Source organism: Camarhynchus parvulus, chromosome 4, assembly GCF_901933205.1.
Source record: "Camarhynchus parvulus chromosome 4, STF_HiC, whole genome shotgun sequence".
NCBI classification, from domain to species: domain Eukaryota; kingdom Metazoa; phylum Chordata; class Aves; order Passeriformes; family Thraupidae; genus Camarhynchus; species Camarhynchus parvulus.
In genome coordinates, this window is record NC_044574.1 from 31,938,970 (window position 1) to 31,961,278 (window position 22,309).

Below are 22,309 nucleotides of genomic sequence, written 5' to 3' on the forward strand. Positions count from 1 at the left end.
AGATTTGACTGAGGAAAGGCTGTTCGGAAACCTAAAGTATTACACAAATAAACTACCTTGGTAGTTTCAAAACTGATACAAAACATCTATATTTCATTGTTATTTTTGTTTGGAAAGCAAACCACTGCTGTTAGTGGATTAGACAAAACCAGTTGTCCTAAGAGGAGTCTCGAACATCTGTAGCAGTTGGTGATTTTAATTAGGTACTGATTGCTTGTAGGAGTGCTTTGGAGGAGGAAATGGAAGCTGGCATACCACCTTTAAAGTAACACAAAGCATCACTGAAAAGTACATATTGAAAAATAAAGTATATTATTCTGTGTCTTAAGAATGCTTATAGGTCTAGAACTATAAATGCCCTCCAAACAACAAGATCACTATATTTTAATTGCTAATATATAAGATTTTGCTCTGGGCTATATACTTGATAAATGGTGGTATGGTTAGAACTGAATTCAGAACCATCTATACCCCACTGATGTGCTTATATTTCTGGAATTTGTTTAAAAGTCTGATTTAAAAAAAAAAAGATTTCTCATTACAAAATACAGTCTAAAAAAGTTCCATAGCCATATTGTTCTGTAGGAGTTCCATAGTTCCATAGGAGCCATATTGTATGTTTCTTTTAAAGAATCCTGTGACATGGAAAATCATCTTTCAATTTGAAAATACATAAAATATTTAAATTACAAGACCATTTAAGATCATTTTAAAAGGTTTAAAAATGTTAAAGAGAAAAGGCATCTCTATTTCCAGCATGTTTTGTACATTTCAAAGTGTTTTGTATTAAAACAGCTCCACTGTTCTTTTAATATCCACTTTTTCTGTTATTTGCTTTAATAGTTACAATATCGGCTGTACCAAAATCAGGAAAGACTGAACAGGGCTTAGCTACCGTTGATATGAATCATATGTTGATATGAATATCCCCTCTTGTCTAAGAGACTGTTTTTAATAAGAGCAAGGAACAGAAAAATGCTTTTAAATTTAGGCTATCTTATTTGAAGGAGATCTGTAATGGAAAATTTATTAGTATGGCAAAATTCAAGTTGACAGGATCCCTATAATAGCTTCAGGGACTTTTTATTATAGTGAAGACAATTCTGTAGGTGTACTGGATTTGCAAGTCTTAAAATGACAAGAAGAAAGAGAACCAAGTCAAGAACACCTGGCCTGGAATAGAGGTAAAATGTAAAATTTACAAGTGTCCCTTTTTATTCCTGTCATAAAAAGATGTGCACCTTTACATCATGACAAATAGTATCTCTCAGAATAGCATAATCAGCTCATTCTAGACATCCTAGAGAGGCATTTGTTAGAATGGGGTGCTCTTAGCTGTGCAAGTACTTGCAGAGCAAGACTAAATCACTTCAACAAATGCCCTCATGTGGTTCTGGTTTTCACTTCCTCTGAAGTATCTGGTGCTGGCTGGCTGCTTGTCAGATGCAGACAGTCCTATTGAGCTTACATGTACTTGGTGACAGAACTTGATAAATGTTTGAAAGAAATGTTATCATGTGATTGCCTGTGATAGCAAGAGAGCTGCACAGATGACTCAGATCACCTCCAGTCCTGTGCTTTCTTAAAACTATGAATGTAATTATAGAAATTAAAAATATTCCAACCATTTCCAGTTGTCAGAGGATATGTGTATATACAAATATATATATAAATGTCATGCATCATTGCAATTGAAATTAGCCTACAGATAACAAGTTTACATTAAAGGCACCTAAAATAGTACAGAACATTAAGTATGTGTATTTATATTGTACCTAGAGATCTAGTTGCCTACAAGTCACATTGACATATTTAACTTTTTTATTTACTTTGGTACTTCTCTTAAACATCAAGTGGCAAAGCAGTCTGCATTAAAATTTAGCTATTTCTGTTTTTAGAACACTAAGTCCCAAACACTGAACTGCCTTTAAAAAAAGACGTATATTTTATTGCCTATTTCTTCAAGAACCACTGTAAAGCTCATCCTTTTCTTTTTGGATCTTCGTCACCTTTTAAAAATTGAAACACATTTATCATATAGTAATACTACCTGAATGTATTAATCGCTTCACCTGTTTTTCAGAAACTGCCAGCTAGAGCTGTATATGACTTTAAAGCTCAAACTTCTAAGTAAGTACTAGACTTTTGTTCATTCCAGAATTCATAATTCAAGCAAACTCTTTCTACCACTTAAGTGGTGTTCGAGCCAGTTTCAACAGTGAATGCCATGGGCATGAGGACCCTGCTTGCTGTCACAGTAGTCCCTGCACTTGCAAATTGTGTGAGAAGTTACTTTGTAATAAAATGATCTTAAATTATTATATTCTCCATTGTATCTGTTTGAACACATGAATAGCTGTGCATCTTCCACCTTCTAGAGCACAGGTTGTGAAGGCTCTTTGTTTGTTGTGAATTGCATTTAGGTGACAGAGGGTAAATTGCTTAAACTACAGTCATAGATAATGTGTTTATCAAAAGTCTGTGTAATGCTTCAGCCTCTTCCTGTCTGTCTTAACATACACAGGCTTTCTGCAGGATGTAACATACCACATACCAACACAAAAAGCAGTGGTCCATAACAAAAGATTGGGAACCACTAATTTAGGATATGAGACAGACAAAGTAGAATGTCTACAATTCATTTCTGCTGTTGTTCCAATGATTCAAGACATTTAAACAATCTTTAGATATGACCAAACATTGACACTAGAATTACATTAGCTGTGTCAGGATAAAACTCACAGCTGAAATTACCAGAGCAGCACATTAGCTCTTGAAAAACCAAATGGATGATACAGCAAAGATCTCCCGAGCCAGATCTGAAAATATTCTAATGATGTTAAAAAGTCCCTTTTTGGTATCCAGCATTTAACAACTTACAGTCTCTGATATCGAGAAATGGTGAGAACATAATCCTGTGTCCTTCATGCTTCTGAATAGATGTTATGAAAGAAAAAATGTGTAGAGCAGAAGCACACCAAGCTGTTATGCTGCAGAAAGGTAGTGATAAGCCATGAAGATCATCATACTTGCATGCACACATCATAGTAAGTTCTCTGGTGGTAACTAGCAATGCTTCCTTGAAATCACAATGTAAGACAAGCCTTTGTAACCTATAGATACTTCATGGGGATTCATAAATGCAAGTCATTTGATTTTATATGTTATGATCAACTGATAAATGTACCACAGCTGTGCCACTTTTTCTTCAAATGTTTGGTTGTTACATTCTGTTTAAGTTCCAAACTGTAAAGATCTCAGGAACCATGGAGGGAGAAGAGTTAAATGTAAAGCTATAAACATCTGATATAAATAAATTTGTTACAGAGAGCTGTCCTTTAAGAAAGGAGATACTGTCTATATCCTCAGGAAAATTGATCAAAACTGGTATGAGGGTGAGCACCATGGAAGAGTTGGAATATTCCCAATTTCTTATGTTGAGGTTTGTTCTTTGTTTTAATTCTTTTAATTAATTTGGGTAATAGGTTCACAAACCACATGAGAATGATGAAAATCTGGTTTTTCTTTTTCCTTAGAAACTTTCTCCCCCAGAAAAAGCACAGCCTGCCAGGCCACCTCCCCCTGCACAGATTGGAGAGATTGGAGAAGCTGTTGCCAAATATAATTTCAGTGCAGACACAAATGTGGAGTTATCACTTAGAAAGGTACAGTTGAGAACTGTCTTCCATCAAAATACCATTTTAATGTCTCCTGCTACACAGAATCAATATATAGGTAAATACTGTGCTTTATGCACTCTGCATTCAAGATCAGCAATGCACGAAGCAATGCCATGGTAGGAAACTCTAACATAATAGCTTGTTGCCTTGCAGTCTGTCTCAGCTACCTGCAAATACTGTAAATGTGTTTTGCCTTTAATTTGGACTGCGGCAGAGTAACATATGCAGTCATCTGCTTACTGCCCAGCTAAATTTTGAGTTTTCACTTCAATTATCTATTCTTTTTTTAATTATTCCTGGCTGTCACAATTATTATATTAAGGATTTTAATGCAGAATTAATAGAAAAATACAGAATATAAAAGATACAAAAAAAGCCTCAGAGATATTTTTGTGAATGTAAATATTTCATTTAATAACAGCTCTTTGTTTATAATGTTCTATTATCTTTCCTATGTATATCCTGTTGGCTATACTGAATTGCACATGAACAGAATAACTTTAATTTCTGAAGTTTGTTAGACATTGGAACATTAATACTGTAGAGAGAAACTTTATTATTGCAGACATTAAATACTTAGTTGTAAGTGGTGGTTACTTTTCATCCACTGGGAAGTTATGCCTTTTTTTTTAGAATTAGAGTTCATAGAAGCTTTTCAGTGGTTTGTTTTTCTTTTAAGCAAAAAAGTAAGGATAGAGATGTTTGTCGCTGACCTACAGCCTAATCCAGCGCTACTGAAAATAATGGTGTTTTTTTATTAATTTGAAATTTATAAAAGTCAGAGAGGTCTAAAAAAACCCCAGGAATAGGAACTTAGAGAAGTTACAGGTTGGGGATAATTGAGTGTCTTATTCCTTTCTAAAATTAGCTTTTGTGTTTATTGTGGTGATCATAATCTTAACGGCCCAATTTTGGTTTGTTTGGAAAGTTGACTTGCATTGGTTTTCCTTTGTTCCATCTCACTAAGGGCAATTGTAGTGAACTCCACACATCAACTACAGAAACAAAATTAAAACCAAAAGAATGCAAAAGTAATAGGCAAGGATTTGTTTCAGAAAGACATGGTGAAAAGAACATCATGTAAACCAAAGAAGGGTGTAGCTCATTAAGTAAAAGGTTTGAATATAAGGTTGATGGTTTCAATTTCTACAGTCTCTAAGAACAGTGAGGTTCTGCCCATTTTACATAGGAAAAACACTTATTTCTCTCATATTTTCAACAGACTCACACTTTTTAGTTTTCTACCTTCACTTACTCAAATTTTACTGATAACAAAGCACTTGCATGGATTTCACTGTTGAACTTTTATCACTCTTAAGAAAAAATGGGCATAGCAGTCAATGCATACTATAATTGGGGCATTAGCTAGTAGTTTAGCCAACAATTAAAACAGGTTATGTTCCAAAGAAAAGTGTTAACGTTAATCTCCCAAGCAAGAGGAGAGGACTACATGAGATTCCTCTCAGATAAAAGAACAGCATTTATAGTCCATGCTTAACCCCTCATTACATACTGGAACAATATGGTAGTTTTATGTATGGCTGTTATCAATGGGAGGAAAAATGGGAAAATGGAGATGATGCTCAAGACTGATGGAAAGCAGCACTGTGGGGAAGATACTATTATGTGTTAAAATAATAGCTGTTATGTACAAAATTAACTTTCAATGTATGTGCTGATAACTCATTTTCATAATGCCTTTCAGGGAGACAGAGTAATTCTTCTTAAGCGAGTTGATCAAAACTGGTATGAAGGAAAAATACCAGGAACCAACAAACAAGGCATCTTCCCTGTCTCCTATGTAGAAGTCATCAAAAAGAATCCATCAAAAGGTGTAGATGACTATCCTGACCCTCCAATACCCCAAAGCTATTCTAGTGACAGAATACATCATTTAAGTTCAACTAAGGTAAGGATTTTCTGATGTTAGCTGCCACCCATAGAGTGGGTTTAGAAGGACTTGTAATATTTTTGTTAACATTGACTTGTTAACATTATACATAGGATTAAATACACATTTTCTTTCTTGCACAGGTAGAATTGCATTACTATGTTGTTAGTAAATAATTTTTAATAGACAAGTGTGTCTCATATTCTGCCAGGATTTATGCTCTTTTCTTAATTGGTTTTTACATTATTTTTAGTAGAGACAGGTGAAATTTGGGCAGAAAAGTCAACAGAGAAAAATTTATCTGGGAATCTTAGCAAGAATTTGAGCATTAAGGGTATGTCTAGCAGACTTGTAATAGTACAATGTGAAGACATTCCCATAACACAGCTGTCCTAAAAGCCTACGGTTCCATAAGCATGCAGGACACTGCTTGCCAAGACCAGTTCTGTACCTTTTGAAGCAAAGGAGAACAGCCAGTGATTATGTACTAAAACCTTCCTCCTTTTGCCATTCACAGTCTATGAGGAGGCTAGAATGTTGGTACATTCCTTGGAGTGGTACAAACTGACAGTGTTGTTTCATTTAGGAGTGAGATGATTGTCATCGCATTGTCAATGAACTTGAATTCAGATCTTTATGGTTGTATATTTTTCACACCAGATGCATATCACAGGTTCCAAATTGTTCTTTTTCCTAGTCTAGATAACCACCACAAAGCATACTATAGGATGCTGCAGAAAGATTCCTGTGTTCTGGTTTATCATTCACTTGTAAGGCTTTGCACTCACCTGTGTGGGGAACATAACATTTTTGGCAGTGACCAAAACTAAGGAAGTTTCTGCATACAAACTGTGCTTAGAATTAACTTGTTATCAATTACTTTGAACACTCAAGATGGAAACTTTTCTAGATCTTCCTCTTTACCTTTGCTGTTTATCTCTTCAGCGTGGGCAGTGATTTTTTTGTGTAATTATAAACGTCTTTATCCTGCTATTAATTCATGTTTCATTTGATCTTGTCCTCTTTTCTACTTCTATCTACTTCCATACTTGGTGATCATCCACATGCTTCAACTTTGAAATAAGTTCCACATTTACTAACTACTTTGGGGTTGTAAAAAGCTACCAAAAGATGTCATTTATAGGCAACAGTAACCCCTGAAAATATTACTAAGTATTAGTTGGTTTGGGACAGTTGCTCAAATAGGTCTTGTCTGGTTTTCCAGAATGTGTCCCAACAGAGAACTAGATCCTATCTCTTCTATTCCCACAAAACTGTTCAAGTAACATCAAATTCTGTAGCTTCCAACTGGGGTATTCATACACTAGAGCTTATTGTTACTTGTCCCGAAGGCAAGTCAAGACTATGAGGCAGCTTAAGTGCTCCCTATTCCAGAGATGCCTCTCCCTGTTTTCTATGGAGCAGGCTTCTCTCTAAGGTATCCTGCCAAAGCTCCATAGCTCTTGTTGAGCACAGGTGATGCTTCAGAGCATTTACATCCATATTACAAAAGTATCCTGCCACTATTATTAAGTTAGTTTTTACTAAATTAGTTCATGAGGGAAGGAAATTGGTAGAAGCCTTCTTTTTAACATAGGATACTTCTTCAACAATCAGGTTAAAAAAACCCAAAACCACCTTCCACTGAGACTTTTAAACAGACATCTTTTTTCTGGATTCAGCTGTATTCAGAAATGGCAATACCATGAAGAAGACATGTTGCTCCTGGCTACCTAGAAGCATTTCATCAGTCCTGAAGGTGTTCTAGAGTTTACCACACTTTCTGATACCACTTTCCCTATTCCTTTGGAGATTTTTACCACATATCACTCCTTGTTGCTAGAACAATTGTACTAAACTTCTCTGGCCTAATGGCAGTAAGAGAAATAATACAAGTTGTGAGCAAATTTTGCTCTCTGTACCTTGGCCTAATCCATCTATATCTTTAGATATAGATATATAGTGCAGCTTATAGCCAAGGGAAAGTAAAAATGGTGAAATCTCGTCAGCAGTATTATTGACCTTAAAACCACAGGTTAAGGACCCTTGCTTAAGAGGAATGAGGAGGGAAAGAGACTGAGTATTTCTGTAACAGCCTAGCTCTGCTTTAGCAGACTGCATTGTATCAGTCTATACTGTTTACTTTGGTACAGAAGACTCGGTAACAAAGGTTTGTCTAACTATAATATAAAGCTGTTTACCTCAAGAAAACTCAAGCAGAAGGTAAGTAAACTAACTTCCCTATTCTGCAACATTATTGTAGACTTCTAAAATTTTTTTTCTCTACTACGTTAATAATTAAAGTCTGTAGTAGTCCAGATAACTTAGAGGTGTACATCTAATTGTTTTGGATAGTTGTAACTATGAGATCAAAATATTTTTTGCTCAATTTTAATTTTGAGGATTTATAGTAATAAAAATGCATTTTCAGTATTTACTGAAGCAATGGATATCTACTGATGCTGTGTACGTATGACTCACCAGTCTCTCGTTCTTAGAAAAGGACGTTTCTTTTACCAGAAGGATACTTCAATCAATATTGTGTAACGGTACTCAAAGCATACTCTTGTGTACTGTGCTGTCACTATTTCAAAAGCATTGTTGACTGCCTATGTCCACTTTGAACTGAATGTACCTTTCACAAATGTTGACATAATTTTGAACTAATAGGGTTAATTTTGAAAAAACAAATTCATTCTGAATTCTCAAATTCATTCATTCTGAGCAGCAGCTCATGCCTTAATAAAAGTATGCAACGTATTAAAGATGTTTCTTAAGCATTTACTCAGAAGTACTAAGAAAAAGTAGAAGTATTAACATTTTAATGATTAGAAATTACCTCGGTTGTTGTGCTTAGAAAAAAGTATTTAATGACACCTGAAGTGTACTTCTGAAAATTCTATTCTCAAAATAAGAGTAATGGTTTGGGAAAAATTCATTATTATTAATTGTATGATTTAATAACCTGTGACAGGCTCACTAACAGAGCACCATGAGTAACATAACTTCAGCAGATCAAATGCAGTTGCCTTCATGAATGTAATGATTCAGATCTGTCTTCATGTTTGACATTTATGCCCTAAGCCAGAACCTGATAGTTTCATGTTTCAAATGTCTTTCCTGCTGTTCTGATTCATATAGTCGTGATTTCAGACATCCATGGTCACTGAAATTGTACCCTGTGATCCAGATGATGGCACAGACATTTTTCTTTTCCAGTTTACTCATATCCTAATTCTCTGTCATGCTTATCTATTTCAATTCCCCTGTTTTTCTTATTTTTGAAGTTGCCTTCCCAAGCACTGACCCCACTTTCCAGACAACTTCCGTCGTCTTGGTCACACATTGATCGAAAGATTCTCCAGGTTGACTGTAGTGACTTGTTCTCAAGGACTGTTGGGTTTTCACCTTCAGGCATGTGCAACCCAACTTCTCCATCAGTTCCAGACAGTTTTCTTTGTGACTTAGAAGAACTCAATACTTTGGCATTAGCAATGTCCCAGACTGTAGCAATCACCCCAGGTAGTAGCATTCACCACGTTAAAGATGATCACTTTATGCCAAATACAGAGGTGTTTCTCAGCTCTCCTACAGATCTCCCTCTGTCCTGTCTTGTATCTCCCTCTGTCTCATCTTCAGCCGGCTCATCTCATGACATAGCATATATGCATGTCAGCAACAATACCAAGTCAGGAAAAGATAAAGACTTAGAAAGCATAATTGACCCTTTAGTTATTGAAGTACCTAGAGATTTGTCAGATGCTACAAGAGAAGGTGAACACGGTGCTATGCATAACATCCCTTTGCCATATGAAGAAGGTTCCTTGTTCAGTGTGCTAGCTGCAAAAGCTGAAAACGAAGAGGAAATCTGTACTGCAGACCTGTCACTTAATAGAGGGGATCAGTCAGAATCTCAAGAATCAGATTTCTCCAGAGAAGCACAAGACACAACAGAAGAACTGACTAGACTGTATATAGAGGAGGATCTGGTACATGACAATTTAGAATTCCCAATAGCAAGTGGAGAAGATTCTATGGATTGTTATGAAGGATATACTTCACCAGATATTTTTAAGGTATTTTAATTTCTGACAACCCTGACTTCTGTGTTCAGATAACTTAGTATAATTATTCTCTGCCTTGTATCCACATGTTTGTATTGTGCACAGGCACACTTTTATATAATTGCATTTGATAAAACTGAGCTCTGAGCAAGCTGGTTTAAGAAGAAAGGTGTCCCTGCCCATGGCAGGGAGGTTGGAACTAGATGATCTTTAAGATCCCTTCCCACCCAAACCATTCTATGATTCTATTATTAAAAATTGTCAGCGTTAGGGGACAGTCCCTTCTCAGAAGCAGGCATTATAAATTCTATGATGTATCAATTGTGCTAGTCCTTTCCCTCCTGCCCTTCCTGTTAGCCAAGGAGCTTCTGATGTGAAAAGCCAGTGAACCATTTCCCTCCCTAGCCCATTGCGTGCTGCCCCTTTTGAGAGAGAGGCCCCAGCAAGCAAATGCTGTCAGCAGCCTCCAGAGGGAGGGACGTGTGCCTGCTGCAGAGACTCTGCGGTTTGTGCTTGGCATGTGTCAGCTCACAGCTGATGTATTTATAGCAGGCTCTGTTACAAGGATCTGACTAACAGTAACAGATCAGATTATGTTTGGCAGTTACACAAATGCTTCCTCCCCAAGCCCTCCCCCGTTGCTCTTTGGGACCCTACATCACTGAGCTATCCCAAGTGTATGCTGGCCATTAAATGCCACAATGTAACTATACAGTTTGTGTGGTTTCCAGGCATAGCTCTTTTTTCTGTTCAGCACTTACTTCAACAGACTATTCAGGTAGTTGCTTTCACTGCCAGCAGGCAGTGCTGCATATATTAGGACAATATATTTTAGGCCAAATGTTAAACTATTTAATTACATTTTGCCCTTTAATTACATTCTACCCTTAAATGACCTGAAAAACAAAGACTAAAAACTTAAGAATAGAGGTGAAATCCATGGCCACAAATGGTAACTTTTTAATGTTTTCTGAGGCAAGAGATGTCTTCCAGAAAAGTAGATGACTACTAATAAGATTAGCATGAGATTTGTGATTGTTAAGGTTAGTTACATGTCCCCTTACTGAGCATTTGACATCCTTCAGCTGATTTTGGAACACAGTTTTATAGCAGAGCTACTTCTCATATTTCTTAAACATTTAAGCCAGCTCTGCTTTCTGCTGGAACATCAGGAGACTGATCCTCTTTTCCATCTTTCTTCTAATCTTCCATTTCCCTCTGCCAAGGCACCTACTTCCCACTCCGTTCCTACAATACCCCTGTCTACTGCTTCCCTCTCAGCTCCTCTCCTCTCTAAACCCTTAGAGCAGCAGGAGAAAGACTCACTACAGTTAAAGGTAACTGCACCTCTTGGGTATGGATTGTTGTAAATCTTCGTGTCTATTAAATAACTGCAAGGCTAACACTGAGTTTGATCTTCTCAGATGTACTGCTTTCTCTACTAATATTAAATAACATAAGAAATGGAGGATTGATAGGCCTTTTTCAAGTGAAACACAAGGTAAAACTATAACCATTGTAATACAATTAAATAGTTTAAGGAAATACCAATGATAGGAACGCAGAAAGCCTTCTATTCAATTTCAGGTTCACACCAGGACAGCAATGTAACTGAGTTAATTGAATGAAACAGAACTGTATTCAAGTATGCAGAAACTAGATAACATTTGTGTTTCCGTTTTCAATTTCCATCCAAAGCCTGGGAGAAAAGTCATAAATTTCATGGGAAAGCACCACTGCTGAGGGTCATGTTCTAAATATCAATTCTGTTAGTCAAGGACTGGACAAAGATTATTCCCTCTTCAGAACTACATTTTGTGTCAGCATTGAAGCTCTGTGGCAGAAAAATGAAAACTTGCTCTAGAAAGACGAAGTTAATTTGCAGTGCTGACTTCCAGAAGATTTGTCTGCTCGTGAAGAGGAGAAAAAGTAACGTAAAGAGAAACTATCCTAGAAAAGTGATCATTGCATCGTTACATTTATGTCATAAATACCCTCCTTTTTTTTTTTTTTCTTTTCTTAAGATCTACCCCATTTTACAATGTGCATTCACAGAAAACACAGACATAATGGACTTAAGGAAGTCTTAAGATCAACAAATCTGTTGGGTTTTTTTCTGAAGCAGGGAAGAGACATAAGGCTTCTTTCTAGGGCATGAATCTGTCATGAGCTTAGGTTTGTTCCACCTCAAAGAAGTAGTAAAATAGAGTGCTGCACTTGTTTATGCAGCTTTTAATAATGTAGCAGTTAGTAGAGTGCTTTTGGTGCTTTTGCTTAGCCTAACCAAAAAAATTAAGAACATTCTTCATCTACGCTGAAATTCTTTTTAGGTGACCTGTATATTCCTTGCCCTTATTTGGGCAAGGTGTGTTAATCCAAGCTGCAAATAAATAGGAAGAATATATGTTCTTAAAACTGTATACTGATACTTCAGTAACTTTTTGTTAATTTAAAAATACTTATGTATATACACACATACACACAGATATATATATATTTGCTATGTAGCTTAAAACTAAATGGAATACAAGGAGCTATGGGTGGGAAGTGTCACTTCACATTTTGTTGGTGGGAGGGATGTGTCCTCCAAAAAAAGAAGTCTGAAGACATGTCCTAAGGAGAAATGCTGACATTTTTCTGCCTTCTCAGCCTTTCTAGGTATCTTTTTTTGCTGTTCTTATTCACCCCTCTCCTAAGAGGGGGATGGGTTTGTTTGTTTAGTCACATTCTACTGACAGTGAGAAATACCTAAGAAAAGGTTTCCAATATAGCACTCTGCTCTCCTCACATTCCCCCCAACTCACCCCTGCCCATGAGGTTTCACATGGGCTGCACACACAACCCTTAATAACTGAATTCTGACAAACATAAAGCTGATTTGTAGTGATGTTAACAAAATGAGGATACTTTCATGAAGTACTTTCCACCGAAGTATTTACTTGCTTTCTAAATGCAAATCTAGGGGGTGTGTTCTGTTTAAAAACAAGGAATTACATTCACCATTGGTATTCCTAAGGTAGCATTTCTGCTCTGTACTGTTGAGCTTTTCTGTGTTATTATCTGAGCTACTGCAGGGGGTACACATGCAATAATTGTTCCAATTGCATATGCTATACATGATTCATCTACTAATTGTAACATTGTGTGTACCAGAGCAGGAAACCCTTGGGAAAGAAAGATACAGTGGTAGCAATGAAAATACTGTATACTAACAGTACTCCTCCTACCTGTAACAGTTGCTTTTTGTTATCAGGAAAAGCATGTCTGACTTGCATGTAGGAATGAAGCAACAAAAATCCCATGGTGCTTCATTCTTAAACTCTCGCTTGACAAAGTTTTTGTGGTTCTTCTAGGCTAATTTAAAGAGAGAGCTATTTGTTATGGGTAAACCTCCTCGTAGCCCAGTGATGACTAAGAGATCCTGCAGCTCACCTGTCAGAGGTCACAGCTATTCACACAGGGTATGGTACTGGATGCCCAGTGTGCAATAACAGCTTTTCCATGGACAAGGAGCTCAGTGTCTAGTCTTTCAGTATTTGCTTTTACCCAAGTGTCTCAATACTATCAGTATGCTGTGTTTTCTTCCTGTTGTGCTTCTGTGCTATGACTGAGTAAAGGCAACAGGTCTATGTGTGCCTGAACTTTTTATATAAATCCACTAGTGTATTGCATCTCTGCAGTACTGCATGGTATTTCCAGTGCTACAAGGTGTTTATATGTAGTTCTTTATAGTTAGTCTAGTTTATTAAAATTGCTCCTCTCTTTGCAAGTATTTTTAGTTTATTAAAATTACAGCTTCTAAGAGTAAAAAAATTTATTCTCCATTTCATATATACAGACTTTTGCATGTATACAGACTGAATTTTTTGTTCTGAATCCACGTCCTTCTTTTCAAAATGTTTTGCTCCTGCTACTTTTTTTTTCACTCAATACTATCCTCTTTATTCAGCCACTCCAGATTTTAATACCCTTTAACCTTTCACTTCTTATCTGTAATGTAACTGTAACACAATTCTAATTTTTTCACCTAGCCAGAAAGTCAGGTTGTTTCGAATTTGCATGGATTTTGCTCAAAAAGGTAATCTACATTATGAAAAAAAAAAAAAAAAAACACAAAAAGTCAAACACAAAAACCCCACCCTCAACCTAAACAATATGAGAATAAGAATTTGTGGTTTATGCTTTACTTTCAGTTCAGGATTTATTTGTCCTTTGCATTGGTTTCTTAACATTTAGTTCTTAAAACTAGTAATGGGATTAATTGTTTTCCATGCTGTTGCTGCTGATTTTAGGTGATCATCTTTCTGATGTCTCCCTTTTTAAAATTTGAATCTTAGTTTAAGATATGCAGGTTTGTATAACTTCCAAAGTCTTAGCTTTTTGGCAAGCCTCTGTTTGCTTCCAGGTATTGAGGGGACAGCGTTTTCTTCACTAATGAAGAAAGACAGTTCAATCCTAGGAAGGCCAGAATTCTTGTAGTAGGAGTCAAATACCATCTAACAGAAAGGCCAGCTAGGAATGAAAGCTGTAAAAAGGGGATTAAGCCCTATTTCAATTTTGCACATTACTCCAAATGAATGAAATGTAACCAGTATATTAAGAGGAGTGTATTGGTCAATGTGTAGTGTTTATTACTTTAATTCCAAAAATACAAGAGCACATATCATGCACCTAATTTGCATACTCAAGACTCTACAGAACTTTTATATGTAAGTGCAGTATCAGTCATGCATGAAAATCAGGCATACAACTGGGACCATTGACTTGATTGCACACTCCTTAATGTTTTTGGAATTAGGTCCTGCAATATTTCCCAGGAAATAGGACAGTCTGCTAAACTGAGGTGCAGTTGAAAACTAGGAATCTTTGTTAACAGTCCTTTGTCTAGCCAATGCAGCTGTATGTGGGAATGAGAGGTTAGGGAAAAAAAACAAGGAGAAAGCTTCTGGATGTCAGCTGGGGTATTACTGTGGAATGCCTCCAAATAGAGAGCAACACCAAGGTCCCCCTGCTCAGACATACCACCAATCACTTCACCCTATTTCTCCAAGATTGTAATTTTGTCACAGGACTGTTTTCTCTGCAGAGAAAACATAGAGTTAAATCATGAGTCACCTTGATTCTTATCTATTTCTACGGTGGTTAATTAGCAATAGAACCTTTTATGAAGCATATGCAGAAAAAGATGATAATACAAACCTACCCAGTTTCTTCCTGGCTTGGTATTATGTTCAAAGCATTAAATCATTTGGAGCATTGTTTAGGACTTTTATTTCCATTGTTTATAGGAGAAGTCCTTAACCATGGCTGAGTTCTTTTGAATCTCTATCTTTGGCATTCAGCTCAGTTACAGACCTGATGAAAGATTAGCAGTAAATCAGGACAGATTCCAATCTAAATTCAAAGAATTCTGACTATTCTCCTCTTGCTAGACAAGCCAGCCATTGAAGGAGGTTTACTGAGAACTGTTTAATTTGTAATCTTTACTGTTTATTCTTCAGTAAAAATTATCCATTTTTCTTGTATGTGGGCAGAGGCAGAGTAAAGTTAAGAGGGAGAGAAGACAGTAAAGAGCATAAACATTTTCTTTTACTTTGAAAATCTGTTTCCCACCTAGTATTCAATAATATGAATTTAAAAAAAAAATCTACCTGCCTGCAAATTTAGGCACCTTTTAAAAGTTATACTCTATAAATTGTAAAGTACAGATTGTTCACAATATTTTCTGCATGTATTCATAGAAACTGCTGAAAAGAAATTTAACTGATTTCATCTGGAGATACTGAGAGGGAAAAGAGGGGAAAGAAACCTAACAAACTACATCCTGTGCTTTTCTGTTCAATTTTTGCCATCAGCCTGTGGATTGTTTACAGCTGCTTTCTCTCTTGGAAGACTGTATCATCTTCAAGAGTGACTGAAATAGTCAAACCAAGAGAGAACCATGGGGCAATAAGACAAATTCCATGGCTTAAAGATCAGGTTGCAGTTTACTCAATTCATGAAAGAAAGTGCTATGAGCAGTGTTTGATATCCACATTCCCAAAACAGATATGGTTCCCAGACTTGTCTCTACAGAGTGACCAGAGGGCATCCTCAGTCAACAGAGAATATGATCCCTGCTCATATCAAGAGCTTTTCCAAGCAGCTGCTCCTGCACTTTCTGGCCCCAGCCAGATTCTAATCAGTATAAGTCAATAACTTTCTAAGCAGGATATGGTTTCTGTAGAAGGTTAGTATTTTTCATTTCCATGCATCCAGATGTATTGAATATTATTGCTCAGTAATGCTCCATTGAGAAGGAACATAGTTCCTTTCAAAAGCTCTGCACTGGAAATACAGACTACTTTTTTCTGTTGAAGTATTAATTGTTATAGTCACACAATTAAATGTATTCTTTCAAAATTGTTTTCTGTTTTTTGCCTCCCAACAGCCTGCATGGCTTGAGATGAAACAGAATTAGTTAAAGCATAGCATGTTATGCCTGCCAAGTTAGTACTTTGTGTGTGTAATGTAAATTGGTATGTTGTTCGTCTGTGAATATTCTAGATTCTGCCATTATGTATAGGAGATTTTATCTGCTTATCTAAAAATATATTTCACCAAAAAAATGTATGATGTTCATCAGTTGCATCTGATTTTTCTAATGTTATTTCTGTTTCACAGTGAAGAGGCAGCAGGGTTCTATTCCAGCTTTGTACTATGCTATAAATAGAATGGACTGTTGATGAAGTTCACAGTTTTGTTTAGTTTTTATTATGACCTCCAAAAATCAGATCTTTAAACGTGCCAAGATTCAGTTGTTTGTTGTGTCTCTTAAGGATTTCTTGTTAGTTGGAAGGGGGGCAGAATGGGCCATGGTTTTACACAAGGTAGAATATGGACTCTTGAGCAACTATGTGTTACACCCCTATCCAACTATTTGGACCTTAAACTGCAAATCTTTATTACATTTCAAATCATTTCATTTCAGCCACAGCGCCCTGTGCTTTCTCATGAAAATATACACGGTGGGGGGGAACCGTAAGTATAATTCTTGTCTACTAAACCAAAACCTAATGTTTAACTAACAGCCAGCACGTCATCAGATAATTTTTTAACTTGCCAAGTACAATTATGAAGAGATTGCACAGATTTATTGATGAACGCATGATGTAGGCAGATAGCCAAGAAGGTCCCAGAGGGCAAAGCCTTATTTGTTTAATTTTACATTCAGTACAGCCAGACATGGCAGTTTAATAGTTCTCCATTTTCTGTACTCACAGAAGAGATTTTGACTTTTTTTATTCTCTCAATTTTTACGTCTCAGCAAAATGACAGTTACAGATTCAACACTGATTCAACTGATCTGCTTTACTGACTTGATACAATTATTCAGAAACAGTTCTGGATGTGAATAGAGAAAAAAAAAGTAACTTGATAATGTTGATCACAGGAACACAGGCTCACACTTTTTGGTGTGATTTGCAAGTGCAATTCAAATATGAGATACAAGAAAAGCTTTTCTGAAAACTGGAGAAGAACATAGAACTCAAGTCTTATTTTAAGTGATTGGGATATTTCAGTACTGACATTTAAAATGCAAGTTCCCTGCAAGATTGTCTTGAGATTTCCACCCCCACTCCCAGCCTTGCACTTGGGTCCTACTTCGGTGATCACTGAAACCAGCAGCCATTCTTCCTTTAGCATCAGAGCACTTTAGCATATGCCCTATTAGATAATTTTTCATAAAATGTACCTAAGGTTTATTGTCTAAAAATATTTCTAAATTTTCCTTAGTCATTTAAAGATGAAAAAGAGGGACAAAAAGTTACTAGATAGAGTACCCCAAATACATAATAAGATTTGGATATTCAATCTCACTAAAACCACAACTTCTTGTTGGTATAGTTGAGCATACTGAAACACCTAACTCAGTTTTGAAAGCAATAATTTTCTAATTCATTTTGTTCAATATATCATAAGTAGTTCATGACTAAATTTATTGATTCCTAAAATTAAAAACATAAATATATTAAATTTATATTTAAATTCATGTATAAATTCTCTTGAATATGTTTTCTGTCAGTATTGTAAATGCTAGTAGAGTTTTCATACTTACAAAAGTCTTAGATTATCATAGAAAGAATGAAATTACTACAAAGGAGTTTTTTAGATGGATTATCTAGAAATTACTAAGATTCAATTTCTAAAGTACAAAGAGAGCTCATTGGTAAGTTCTTGTTACTGTACTTGAGTAAGTAATTGGCTTGAATCCTATTCATGACACATTGCATCTGCAAATCTTTTCCCCTTGGAAGCTGCATTTAATTATTTTTTGGAATATCACCATAGCTCTGCTTTCCTGGAATGATGATAAGCATAACAGAAAACATTATTGCCATTTAGCTTTTTGCACAGATTGTTCTTACTACTGCTACACAAATTACCAAAGGTAATTGCTTAAACAACCAGTCTCTTTCCATTTTGTTAGAGTAATTAAAATATAAAAAGAGACTTTCGGGGCTTAGGAAGATGACTGCCAGTGACAAGAAATTCAGGTGGTTTTCTTTTTTTTTATTGGAAAATTAGAAAATTTTCTTCTTTTCTAATCTCTGAACCAGCAATGTGAAAAATAAGTGCAGTTTATTTAAGATAACCATCATGAAACTAAACCTAGCACCAGTCTGTATAAAGGATTTTCAAACTGGGCTTTCAGGAGCAGGAATTTTTTACTGAAGTAAACATCTTATTTAAGCCATGAAAACTTAGCCAGAATGATAAACACATCAATGAGCAAGCTATCTTGTTTGTACTGGGGTAAGTGTAATGATGGTATTAAGGTTTAAAACTCGGTGAACTATTCTAAGAGAAAAGAATGGCTACAATTATGTTTTGCTTCAGTAATCTGAAATTAAAACTATATACTTTTCCCAATTTCTGCAGTTGTACCCTGCTTCTTTTTAAACAGTCAGTCATACCTAAGGCACGGTTGCTTAGGGAAAAAGGCCAATTCTGACTCTACAGGATTCACAGGCTTTTACAACAATCTTCCTGTGGGCTGTCAGCCCAAGAACCTTCAGTTCCCCCTAGTGAGAGTTTATTCTTTCAATTAAAAAAACTTTAATTAAAAGCTGGCAAGGAATGAAATACAATGTATTTAGTAATTGCACACCCCTTGCCATTTATCCACTTACATCCTGGAATCTGCAGCCCTGGCCAGGTGCAGAAGTATAGCTCAGGGTTTGAATATTGTTTGAGTTTCCATCCCTGTGTCCTCTGATTTGATCCAGGCCTCTCCCTCACTCTCATAGATGGCTTATTTGTGCAGCCACTGAAGAGCCCAGGGAGCTCCCCCAGCCCCAGTGACAGTGTGTGAGAGCTGCTGTGCTGGGTACCCTCACTTGTGCTGCTACTGGCTTCTCAGAGCTTAAAGGCAGAACCACAGTGCTGACCATGGAAGCTTACAGGGCTAGCACATCTAGACTCTCCTTTAACAGTCCTCTGTTTGTTTACTGAACTATAACACTAAAATGTTTTTTAAAAAAATGCTTTTGAAACAACTGGTTGAGGAGCCATCAGACTTGCCTTTGAACCCAGTCTTCAATGTCTCATGAGTTGCCTTTCTAATGAAGGTTTTATTTGCTATAAGTTCCTAACCCTCAAGTCCACCAGGCAAAAAAAAAAAATCCTTTTTGCCCCTATTTGCAAGAAGTGTTTCTTCTTAATGTTTAAACCAGCTCCTTTACTTGAGCAAAAGTGCAAGGAACTCTTTTCTTCTTTTTAAAATGCCTCATTTGTCCTATTTAAGGTTTCAGGCTCTATATAACTATACCCCTAGGAACGAAGATGAATTGGAGCTCAGAGAGGGAGATGTCATTGATGTGATGGAAAAATGTGATGATGGATGGTTTGTGGGTATGTTTTGATTTGGTTGCTCTTCTTTTTTTTTCCCCTGACCTGTGCTGCCCTCTTCATGTAGTATCTTTTTAAACAACTTGATTTTTGGCATTTAGTGTAATAAACCTGAACCTGGCTTTATCAGGAGAAATCCCAACCAAAATCCACTGAAATTAGCAGGTGATTTTGTACTTTTGTCTTTTAAAATTGATAGATGCCAAATTGACACACAGCTCCTGATTGTTGTACAGCATTGTTGTCATTTTTGACACAAAATGGACCATGTATAAAGGCCAGGTACCTTAAAACCTTCTCATGGGAATACATCCACAGCATTGACCACTTGTGAAACCCAAGTATTACTGATCAAATGATGATTTCATGACCAGGCCTAGATATGGTGGCTTAATCATTTCATAAACCCTCATACACACAGCAGCTAACTTAATCAACTGACAAGTTCTTAATACTTAAAAAATTCACATTATTTTAATAGACTTTATGTTGATGAAATTAAATTATTTCTGTGTACCAAGAATTTTAGCATAGCTCTTAATCAGGCCTAACAATTTAGTCAAATATGCTTCTTCATTTGCATTTTGCTTCTCTGTTACACTTTGTTAAACCTCACAAATAAAATTATATAGTATAAGGAACTCCAGATCATTCTCTTTGTGCAATATTAAACACAAAAAAATTTAAGGCCATGCTTACATAGTGATTTTCTGTTGTTATTCCCATCTTTCATCTATTGCTTCTAATTTCAGGAACCTCAAGAAGAACCAAATTCTTTGGTACTTTCCCTGGAAACTATGTCAAGAGGCTGTGAATTTTTTTCTTTCTACTTATTTATGCTGCATCTCTGCAACACATCTGCATAAAGCTGCTAGAAAACATGCTACGCTGGCCTTCTGTTTTCTCGCTTGCAGTCTCAAATAGAGGCCATCTAGTTCACCCTCATCCCATCCCACCCGCCAAACCGTCCCAGCAGTATTACAGCAACGACCACAGTGTGAATAACTAAGTTTTTCTGAGACAAGAGGAAGCATTTCAACATTTAAATACTCCCTGCTTTAAAGTATTTTCATGTGAAACACAATAGGAAAAGCCTGATGACAGGTACACAAATGAGTTGCCATGGGAGGGTAGGGGGGAAGGGGGAAAAAATTAATCTTGGTTTGAACATTTGTGGTACTACCATGAAGTCTGGTGGGATTTTTTCAGCATGCATGTAATACAGAGGAAAGTTGCTGTTTACTATTTTTTAAAAAATTGATTTTACACATTCTTATTAGCTTGGCAGCATTTGTTGCTTCCACATTGCTGTGTCACGGGTTTGCCTATTGTACTGGTTTACAATGTATGACAAACTATAATATAGACTTTTTGCCTGCACTTGTATGCTGTAACAAATGCACAGTGATTGTAAAATCTCAAGCAAGCAAAGTGAAAAATTGAAGAACTGCAAGTGTTCTGAATGGGTGCAATGGTATTGGCTAAATCTTTTTTCCTTTTTTCCCTAATGAAAAACTGTAGTGAACCTGTAGGGTTTTCTGTTAAAAAGTAAGTGCAAAAGGCACAAAGACTGGGAAAAGAGGATTTAAGGAAGAGCAAGACAGTGCTATAAGCATAGACAATAATAACCTGCTATTGATGTCTGATATTAAATGGTTGTAATCAAAATGTTGTAATAGTAAAAAACATGCAGTGTAAGAGGTAGTGTTTTTACTTATCAGGAAATTAAAGAAGCAGGAAGGTAAACAGTGTTAGTGCAAAGGGTTGTTGGATTTTGGTTTTTTTCTTTCCTAACATAGCCACCTGAAAAATATTCACAAGCATCATGTACTGATTTATTTCACTATATATGTGTATGTATGTTAATGAAACCCAAGTTACATATTCTTTTTAGGAATTTAGACAGAAAAAAGAAGTCACAAGTATTAAAACCAATATATTTTAGAGGTGTTGGGTTTTGGTTTTTTGTCTGAATGAACAAGTGTTTGAAAACATACATTTTCCATAAGCAAAGGTAAGCATAAATAGCAAATGAAATTAAGGCACAGGATGATACTGACTATGGCTTTATGAAAATAAAATTTGGATTTGGTTTCTTTGGCACCTTATAGATGGCAAAAGCTTCTGCTGCATTTTTCATGGGTAAAGGATCAAAATTATCAAAATGTATGTAGTCTCTGTAGCATTTTGTACATAATTTTGCTTTTTTGTACAGAGCCATTTGGTTGTTGATTTTTAAAAAATTAAGTTTCTTATTTGCCCTCTTCACATACAGAACATTTCAATGCGTTTTTCTTTTCTTTCTCTGTTTACCATAAGCACATCTGGATAGTGCAATTCTGTAAGATAGCCTTTTATGCAAAATTTTATTAATTAAAATATGGTTTACCAGCCAAATCTAAATGTACATATGTCTTTATTACTGAGAAAGGTCATTAAGGCAAGGGTAAAGAAACATCTTTGTGCAGCATACCTTTATTATTGCAGATTTCATGGCAAAAGCTTTGTATTCAAAGGCTTTCAATTTTAAACTAGATCTGCATGCAGCTTTGCTGTGAGATTAATACTATCTTTGATGCCATTTATGATTGAGGACTTAAATATCTGTTGCCTGTGATATTTAAAAAGTACTGTTTCTACTCTGTATCTGATTTTAGAAAAATGCAGGTTTTTCATACCTGAGTTTCAGGTAACTGACTTTGAATTCCTACAAGCAAAAGGTCTCTGTGGTTGTTTTTTTTTTTCTTGAATAGACTTCTAATAAATTTTGCTTGGAGTACAAA

At 36.0% G+C, this 22,309-nt stretch overlaps 1 protein-coding gene across 19 annotated transcripts in view; it reads left to right on the plus strand.

The window, feature by feature from the left end:
- The window catches only part of SORBS2 (sorbin and SH3 domain containing 2), a 144,690-nt gene extending 122,381 nt beyond the window's left edge, over positions 1 to 22,309 (plus strand). For 17 of the 19 annotated variants that reach the window (XM_030947876.1, XM_030947878.1, XM_030947881.1 and 14 more), the window contains 7 exons: positions 2,084 to 2,130; positions 3,328 to 3,442; positions 3,537 to 3,665; positions 5,386 to 5,589; positions 16,606 to 16,655; positions 19,423 to 19,529; positions 20,279 to 22,309. In XM_030947876.1, the coding sequence (XP_030803736.1) occupies positions 2,084 to 2,130; positions 3,328 to 3,442; positions 3,537 to 3,665; positions 5,386 to 5,589; positions 16,606 to 16,655; positions 19,423 to 19,529; positions 20,279 to 20,340 (714 nt within the window). In that variant the 3' untranslated portion in view covers positions 20,341 to 22,309. The remainder of the gene's footprint in view (positions 1 to 2,083; positions 2,131 to 3,327; positions 3,443 to 3,536; positions 3,666 to 5,385; positions 5,590 to 16,605; positions 16,656 to 19,422; positions 19,530 to 20,278) is intronic. The other 2 variants (XM_030947879.1, XM_030947893.1) reach the window with 1 other exon arrangement.